The sequence below is a fragment of the Nicotiana tomentosiformis genome, chromosome 1, assembly GCF_000390325.3.
Source record: "Nicotiana tomentosiformis chromosome 1, ASM39032v3, whole genome shotgun sequence".
Lineage (NCBI taxonomy): Eukaryota > Viridiplantae > Streptophyta > Magnoliopsida > Solanales > Solanaceae > Nicotiana > Nicotiana tomentosiformis.
In genome coordinates, this window is record NC_090812.1 from 153735811 (window position 1) to 153745986 (window position 10176).

At 31.5% G+C, this 10176-nt stretch overlaps 1 protein-coding gene across 2 annotated transcripts; it reads right to left on the reverse strand.

Moving 5' to 3' along the window:
- Positions 1-334: 334 nt before the first annotated feature.
- On the reverse strand, positions 335-5783 carry LOC104118122 (uncharacterized). 2 transcript variants are annotated; one of them, XM_009629304.4, is made up of 4 exons: positions 5617-5783; positions 4224-4288; positions 3063-3527; positions 335-1805 (listed from the first exon to the last, which is right to left on the reverse strand). In XM_009629304.4, exons 2-4 carry the CDS (start codon positions 4249-4251, stop codon positions 607-609), a joined length of 1692 nt encoding a protein of 563 aa, XP_009627599.1. In that variant the 5' UTR covers positions 4252-4288; positions 5617-5783; the 3' UTR covers positions 335-606. The 2 variants fall into 2 exon arrangements, with proteins under 2 accessions (XP_009627599.1, XP_009627600.1); XM_009629305.4 differs by lacking the exon at positions 4224-4288 and having other exon boundaries at positions 5617-5773.
- Positions 5784-10176: the final 4393 nt, after the last annotated feature.

Sequence of the window (10176 nt, forward strand, 5' to 3'; positions counted from 1 at the left end):
TTAGAAGAGTAAAAGCAAACAATTGTGCCTAGTATCTTTTTCTCAGTTCATGTTACATTTCATGAACTTGGGAGTATCCTGAAGGATCACAATAACCTTGTTTGATTCACAAGAGTGCGTAATACAGATGAAATCACGTCAAAAATGTCATATATAGTAACATAAGCAGATACAACTAAACTTGAATTCACGTCCAAGGCACTAAAATATACACGTCAATCTTTACATGCTTTCATGCATGGCTTTTATTATTGACATGTCACAACTATGGTAATTAGTTATTTCCTTTGACACACTTATCCGACTGAACTATAGAAAAGAGAGACAACCAAAATGAAGTATAAACCAGTTAACAATGCAAGCAACAGTTACCTATACATAAAAAACATGCAGCAAATATAAAAAGCATTATCAATCCCCTGTTCCACAAACTTGAAGGAAGGAGTAGAAGAAGAGATTGATAAATACAGAAGCTTCTTTGTTCATAATGTTCCGGAAAACATGTCATGGTCACATCACATGCTTTAAGAAAAAGAACATACCAATTAGTTGGGAACTTCCAAGTTTACCAATCGAAAAAAGGTACAGTAAAGTTGGGAAGCATTATCAAACCCTAGCATCATCCGCGGGTAAAGATGGTATCTTGAAGATGATGTTGATCTCCTTTCGTGGTGGCGGCTTGATGATGTTTGTCAAAGCATTAGCACCTCTTATTTCAATGGCCGCCTTGTCATAAGCCAAAGCAGCTTCATAAGCAGTGTCAAAAGTTCCCAACCAAGTTCGAGTTCTCTTTCTTGTGTCTCGAATCTCTGCCGCCCACTTGCCCCATTTCCGCTGTCTAACCCCTCGGTATTTATTTACATTTCCTTGCAGCAGCATTATATCTTTCTTCTCTTTGGATTTCTTCTTTGAAATGACCTCGGTCTTTCCATTTTCAAAGGTGATTTCCTTTGCACACGTCTTTTCCTGCTGCTGTGACTTCTTTCCTTCAGCCTTCACCTCATCGTCACTAGATGAGTCTGTTGTGTCATGGTCCAGCACGTGAGTCCGTTTCTTCACATTTTCTTGCAGCAGCTTTTTATGTTTCTTCTCTTTGGATTTCTTCTTTGAAATGACCTGGGTCTTTCCATTCTCAATGACGATTTCCTTGGCACCCGTCAGTTCATGTCGCTTGGACTTTTCTCCTTCAACATTCTCCTCATCCCCACTGGATGAGTCTGTGGCGTCGCAGTCCGGTACGCAAATCCGTTTCTTCGCATTTTCTTGCAGCAGCTTTACATCTTTTTTCTCATTGGACTTCTTCTTTGAGATGACGTGGGTCTTTCCATTCTCGATGATGGTTTCGTTTAAACACATCCGTTCATGTCGCTTGGACTTCTCTCCTTCAACCTTCTCCTCATTGTCACTAGATGAGTCTGTGGCGTCGGACTCTGGTACGTGAATCCGTTTCTTCGCATTTTCTTGCAGCAGCTTTATATCTTTCTTCTCTCTGGACTTCTTCTTTGAGATGACCGTGGTCTTTCCATTCTCGATGATTATTTCCTTTACACACGTCCTTACATGTCGCTTGGACTTATCTCCTTCAACCTTCTCCTCATCGTCACTAGATGAGTCCGGTAAGTGAATCCGCACAACACGCGGCAGGACCACAGAACTTTCTCCGACCTGATTGATGGATTTTTCAACTAGATCAATTTTTGAGGGTTTTTCAACTACATCAACTTCTGAGGGTTTTTCAACTACATCAATTTCTGAGGGCTTCTCGACTGCCTCATTTTTCTGATGCTCTTCCTGGGAAGCCATGGCTTCATGAAAAAACAAAGCATGAAATGTACATCAGATCAGACATGCATCAAACTTCATTTATGATCACACCTTCTTTGTTAATTTTTTTATGGAATTGTTTAATGAGCATCTTATTAATATGAGGTGATCGTACCCTAACGCTTCATAAGCTTCTAGAAGGAAATATAAATAAAAGAGAACAAACAAACAAAAACGAATTAAGCCACCACTTCCCAGGAAGAGCATCATTCATTCTACTACCTTTTCACAAAAAAACTCCTATAAAACATAACTAAAACATCTCCCTTAATCCAGATGCATAACCATTTGAAAATATGCAAAAACCATATGGAAAAAGAAAAATTAAACGAACTTAATATATATGGATTGTCACATGTCCTAGCCAGTAAGATAGGACTATAAAAGTGGAAGATCAACTAAACTCTATGGAGTACAGAAACAAAAATCATGACTGTTTTAACTTTTAAGAGTGCTAGTTTATTTAGAAGAGTAAAAGCACGTAATTGTACCTAGTATTTTCTTTTCTCAGTTCATGTAGTACTTACATTACATAAACTTGGGAGCATCCTGAAGGATCTTATAACAACGTTGCTTGATTCACAAATGTGCGTCAAGACAGATGAAATCATGTCAAATATCAAAATGTAGTAACATAAGCAGAAACAACTAAACTTGAATGGCTTAACTTACATATACACGTTACTTGTCACATGTTTTCATGCATGGCTTTTATTATCGACATGTAACAACTATGGTAATTAGTTATTTCCTTTGACACACTAGTATTACTCATCATAGAGATGCTTGAATAAATGAAGTTTAAGTTAGGCTAAAATCAATTCAGAAGACATAAAAAGAAATAAACATTGAAAGACATTGACAAATAAAAATATCCTAATAAAATGTACAAAAGAGAAACTTCCAAAATAGAAAAATTATAAAGCCAGCTAACAATGCAAACTGCAGTTTCTTCAACATCCAAAACATGTTGTGAATTTAAAAAGCATTACCAAACCCATGTTCACAAAATTAAAGGAGGCTAGATTGATAAAGAAAAAAGGTCTTATAATTGGCAAACATGTTATGATATCACACGCTAAAGAAACAGAACATTCCAATTAGTTGGGAACTAGCCAAGTTTACCAATTCAGAAAAGGTACAGAAAAAATTGTGAAGCATTTATCAAACCCTAGCATCATCTGTTTGAAGCATCTCCCTTGGTGGTGGCTTGAGGATGTTTGTAAAAGTATTAGCACCTCTTATTTCAATGGCCGCCTTGTCATAAGCCAAAGCAGCTTCTTCAGCAGTGTCAAAAGTTCCCAACCAAAGCCGAGTTTTCCTCCTCGCATCACGAATCTCTGCTGCCCACTTGCCCCACTTTCGCTGTCTAACCCCTCGGTACTTCTTCACATCTCCTTGCAGCACCGTTATATCTTTCTTCTCTTTGGATTTCTTCTTCGGAATGACCTCAGTCTTTCCATTCTCAATGATGATTTCCTTTACACACGTCTTTCCATGTTGCTCTGTCTTCGCTCCTCCAGCCTTCTCCTCCTCGTCACTAGATGAGTCTGTGGCGTCACGGTCAGTTACGTGAATCCGTACAAGATGCGGCAGGGCACCAGAACTTTCTCCAACCTGATTATTAGATTTTTCGACTACATCAATTTCTGGAGGTTTTTCAACTGCCTCTTTTTTCTGATACTTTTCCTGGGAAGCCATGGCTTCATGAAGAGAGAATAACAAAGCACAAAAAGTACATTAGATCAGACATGCATCAACATCATTTATGATCAGAAATTCTTTCTTTATTTTCATATGGAATTGTAATGAATGTTTTATTAAGTGATCATACCCTAACCCTTCATAAGCTTCTAGAAGGAAACATAAATAAAAGAGAACAAACAAACATAAAGGAAACTGCAGACTCCAAGAATCCGATATCATATGGACGAAAAGGAAACAAAATATAATAAAAATAATCATGTTTCCCCAATCAGGGAGGACGCATGTTTACAACAATGGTACAAACACATTTACGGGTTTTTTCTTGAACTATATTTGTCACAACCCAATTTAGGGCCATGATCGACGCCAAGTGAAACTTGGCTCACCTAGCAAGACCATTTTCATAATGAAAATCCGAAAGAATCTCCTCTGTAGCATTCCAATAATCTCCGAATTAGCCAACCAATAATCCCAGCACAAATAACATTCGCAAGTGTCACCAAATCACAAACCAAGGACACTAAAACGCCCAAACATCCAAAAATAGCACAACACTAGACTTACAAAACTAGTTCTACAATCCTAACACCGACTAGTGAAGCAAACTCTAGAATTATATCCAAAAAAACATACAAACTAGTCTTAAAAAATAGTATAAGTTACTACCCACGCGTAGCAAATGCGGGGCTTACTTTGAATCAACTCTCTACTAACAGTCATACGTCTGGAGGAGTAGTCCCCACCTTAGCTAGTGAATCTGTAAAAGATAAGGGGAGGGGGTCAGTCATAGTGACCGGTGAGTGAATAAAGCAAATATAGCCATTTTATTTAGGACAAGTATATACTTGCATCTACATTATGAAAACATGTACACTTCAATCAAACGTGAAGTAAGAGCAAACATTTCATAATAATTGAGCAATATAAACCAATAACGTGCAGTTTAATCAAAATAGTTTTCCATCTCAAATTACAGGAAGTTTTCAAAGGCAGAACCAATAATAAACTGTCACTATGGTCGTCACTATAGCCATCTAGTGAAGTTTTAGCGCAAACCACACTTACTGCTAGTTCTTCTCTTCCTACTAGCAAAGGCACAACATTATATCAACACTATACAAGGTGCACCGAGCCTAACTATTCCCGCCATCACATAAAGGTATTATGGAAAGGTTTACTATCCATTAAAAGTATCTCAATGTACTTACATCATGCATACATGTATATTAACCAATATACGTTACTCTTTTCAAAAAACATTATGGCATATCATGATAACACAAAACGACTGTAAATCATATCTCATGTGAATATTCAAACCTTTATACATCATAACAAAACTTATATTACCAAAATAATTCCTTCGTCAACATATAATTGATATTACATCTTGTACCAATGCAACAAACCACTTTAATGCAAGAAAACAATTATTTCAAAGCATGCCATAGCTAAAAGAACAAGCTAATGAATAGCCACCACTACGACAAGCTTCCTTTATCCTAACGTGATGCTTGTAAACCAACAGCTTGACTTCTTTAACTATCTATCGCGTCACAAAGCCAATCCACGTATCAATTATTTTGCATTTACAACATAACTATCATATTGTAACCAATTTCCCGCAATTAATCCACCTCTCTTCGTCCAAAATAGGATCACCCATGGCGTGGGTGATTCGATTTGATTACCAATTACTCTTTTCCTAATACCCAATTGATCTTTTTTTCATGACAATAGTGTCGAGGGTCAGCTCTCTGCACCTCGACTACTCCATCATGTATCTGCTACCTCCTACCAGCACAAGTACCAGGTAGCTCCACCCACAAGGGCTTAGGCAGATGAGAAGAAATCACCTATCATTTTTTAGCCTCTACTAGGAATTACCCAATTGATTTATGCCATCAATTTCTTTTGGTACCCCAACCACAGGCGGCTATCTCAATTCTTACTCAATCCTTCATAGTTAGGGTTTCACCATATAACAACAATTCCGTAATCTTACTCAGTATTTCATTATACACACACACACACATTTATCAACTGAAAACAAATCAAATTATATCTAATGAACAGAGAGCAAACCTCCATTGAAGAAAACGCCTCCATTTAATGTTTTTTGGTGGGCTGTTTTCGTATTTTCCTTTGAGAATTTCAGTGTTAATTTTTTGGAAGAAGAAAGAGCGCTCAAGGGTTTTATACGGAGCTTCGTCAATGACGATTCTAATTTGGGAGATTTAGACTTTGATTTTATCCAATTCTTTTTTAAAATATATACTTATATTTTTCTGTTAAATGGGCCAAAGCCCACCACGTGTTCTCTTATTTTATTTAGCTGGCAGGGCATACAATTTTGACACTATTATTTAGTTACTAGTCCTAGGGTTATCTCGTATCAATAAATACAAATTTTATAACAATTATATAAATATATTTTTTTAAAATGTATAAATTATTAAGTAAAATTTTAAAAGAATCAAACTCGTAATAATGATAAACGTTTTGATTTTATTTATTTAAATCAATAAAAAAGATCTTGGCCTATCAAAGTATAAATACTTTTACTTCCATTAGCTCGATAGTGATGGATAATATCGGTCAGCCATATATTGTTTATTTAATATTTGTTTGGGCGATGACATGAAATAACTATCGGTTAGATAGATTTATCAACACCCAAAAAATTACAAAACTTTACTATAATACTTTTAAAGAGTATTTTATTAACAGTTTATTAAAAAATAAAACCTCTCAAGCTGGCAATAATTGTTAATATTCTTAATATAAGCAACCTAAAAATCTCATATTTTAGCAATCCAAAAATAATTGTAAGCTCATGAATTTGATTTCTTATGCAATTTGCTTTACAATTTTGTCTCTTCTTCTAGCAATTGATTGCACTCTGAAGAAAGAAAATAAGGATTAATTTAAGAGTCTCTTGGTATTTTGAAGTGGAAGACTTATAATATCACCTAGATTATTGTTGTTTTGGATGAAATAATTATTTCTAAAATCATAAATTCTTGTGAAAATTAACTTACTCGATTTATATAAATAAAATTCAATTTTGTAGAAATTCTGTCTTTTTAGACTCTAAATTTTAACGCATATCATAATTTGTACTATATAATAATAATTTTTAAGCAAGCGGATCACCGAAAAAGTGAACCTCAAAGTTCAAGCTCTTCTATTTCTACTCAAACTTAGTGGCTAGTGCTACTTCTTTTATTATAAAATATTTAAAAAAATAATTTGGTGATTTTCTTCACTTTAATATAATTTAAAATAAATGACAAAGCCCAGAATTTATCTTAATTTTATAAATTTATTTTAGTCCACGTATGAAGGCTTAAGGTGTTTGAATTTGCTAGAAAGCTCAATATGTTCTATTTGAATGTTAGTTCAGTATTACATTACTTGTTATTACAGATTATTCATATTTTTCGTCTAGAGTACATGGTAAAATAGCGTCCATATATAAGAAAATAAATTTTTTTAATAAATTAAGATGGTTAAAATTCCATAACAGTAATAAAATTTATTTGTTGAATGTAAAACAAAGTCATAACTATTTTTTTAAAGTGTTAGCTTTTGTAAAATAATTGTAATATTCAACTCAAAGTCATACGTTTAACTTTGATTAATATGTTACGTATGCATGATGTCTAAATAATGAAGTTTTCCTCTTAAATAATGTTTTTATGTAAAAATGCCAAGTATATTAGGGTGAAAAAGACTCATAAACCTAAAAGAATAAGAACTCTTAAATATTGGGTAAATAATTAAATGTTTGTTTCTAAATATTAAAAATTATTAAATAATTATTCCTAAAATACTAAAATAAATAATTAAATGACTATTTTATCTTGTGTAAAATTAAATTTTAAAGGGTAAAAGTGGCGAACGATATTTCGCTAATGGGCTTCATACTTTTACCCTTTATTAAAATTTAATTTCTATCTAGACAAAATAATTATTTTATTATTTTTTCTAATATTCAGAAATAATTATTTAATTATTTTTAATATTTAATAATAAACATTTAATTATTCCCTAATATCTAGTGTTTCTTCTTCCTTTTAGGTTTAGAAGTCTTTTTCCCCCTCTTATTTTAGCATGTTTACATAAACAACATTATTTAATACAGAAAGTTCATTATTTAGAAATCATGCATAGAAAACATACTAAATCAAAGTTAAACGTGTGGCTTTGAGTTGGATATTAGAATTTTCCATATTTTTCCGGTAGATTACATGGAAAATAGTATCCGTATATACAGAAATGAGGTTCTTTTAATTAATTAAGATGGTTAAAATTCCACTACATTAATAAAATTTCGTTGTTGAATGCAAAACAAAGTCATAACCATTTTTTAAAAATGTTAATTTTTTTTAAAGTAATCATTATCTCCAACTCAAAGTCATACATTTAACTTTAATCTATATGTTACCTGTGCAAGATGTATAAATAATGAAGTTTCCCTATTAAATAATTTTGTTTAAGTAAAAATGTCAAAATATTAGGGGGGAAAAGGACTCTTAAACCTAAAATAATTAAAAAATCCTAAATATTAGGCAAATAATTAAATATTTATTCCTAAATATTAAGAAAATAATTAAATAATTATTCCTAAAATATTAAATAATTATTTTATCTAGTATGAAATTTAATTTTAAAGGAAAAAATGGTGAACAATGTTTCACTAATGAACTTCGTGCTTTTATCCTTTATTAGAATTTAATTTCTAGCTAGACAAAATAATTATTTAATTATTATTTTAATATCTAGGAATAGTTATTTTATTATTTTCTAATGTTTATGAATAAAAATTTAATTATTTCTCTAATATTTAGTGTTTCTTCCTCCTTTTAAGTTTAGAAATCCTTTTCCCCTCCTATTTTAGGATGTTTACATAAACAACATTATTTAATACAAAAACGTCATTATTTAGAAATCATGGGTAACATATTAAATCAAAGTTAAACGTGTAACATTTAGATGGTAATTACAATTATTCACATTTTTCGGCTAGAGTAAAAAATAGTGTCCGCATATTTTTTAATTAATTAAGATGGTTAAAATTTCATAACAGTACTAAAGGTTCGTTGTTGAATGCAAAACAAAGTCATAACTATTTTTTTTAAATGTTAGTTCTTTTAAAATAATTGCAATTTCCAACTCAAAGTCCTATGTTTAACTTTGATTTATATGTTACCTATATATGATGTCTCTAAATAATGAAGTTTATGTATACCTATGTTTAACATACTAAATCAAAGTTAAACATGTGACTTTGAGTTGAATATTACAATTATTTTAAAATTTAAGTGAACTAACAAAAAACGTTTATGACTTTTCCTTGCATTTTACTTCTTTTTTTTCATCTCCTTGCATTTTACTTTTACTGTTATAAAATTCTGACCATCTTAATTAATGTAAAAAACTTTAATTTTTATATAGGGATGCCATTTTTTCATGTACGCTAGGGAAAAATATGAATAATTCATAATAACAAATAGTGCAGTTCTCAGATAACATTGAAATAGAAGATCTTGAATTTTGAATTGTCAAAACCAAATTCAAACACCTTAAGCCTTCGTCAATGGATACAAATAAATTTATAATATTAGGATAGGATTGTGGGTTTTATTATTACTTTAAATTACATCAAAGTGAAAAAAACCACCAGTTAATTTTTTTAATATTTTATAAGTCGCTTATAGGGACATATTTATCTGGATAGATGATAGTTTAATTTAGGCTGATTCATAGATAAATCTCTCTCCATATACATAGGTATCTCTATGGACAAAGATAAAGATAGGGATCCATCTAGATAAATAACAGAAGTAAAACTAAGTTTGAGTGAAAATGGAACAACTTAGAATTTGACGATCACTTTTTAGTGTATGTGCCACACATAGATTACTTAAGAAACGTTAAAACATATAAGAAAACAGAAACAAACAAATAAAAAGAATTAGAAAATAAAACTGAGATTTGAACATACCTTGAAAAATAAAGAAACTCAAAATCTCTCTGATTATTTTATTCTTCTTTGTGGTTTTATGATTATGAAGTATCTGAGTATATATATAGGGGTTTGATGGAGACAGTGGACCCATGTAACTTGTAAACACTCACTATTATAAATGCAATTTTAGAAAATTACAGAAAAACATCTATAATAAATATGTAACTGAAAAAATAACCTATTAATATGTCAAAATAATAATATAAAAATTCATTAAACTATATCACATATATAGTTAAATTCAATTCGAATTTTCATAACAACTTTCCTTTTTTTTCCCTTTTCATTCTTATGATATAAACATTAACAACTTGCTAAATAGCACTTACAACTTAGATTCCGTTACTAAATTCTATCAAAAGTATGGTTAATTATCTTAATTTTTTTTTTTGTATAAGGCAATTATAGTATCAACATTGTAAGAAATACTTTAAACATAGCTACATGAAGCATATGCCATCATAATCAACTGAGGAAAATCACATTCGTCTCATCGCATGCACTAGTAATGTCGCAATCATATTCCTAGTTTTATTGGTTGTTTGACATATAATTGTCATTCAAACAAGAAAACTTATAAATATTAAATTTTAACTACCATTTGGATTAAT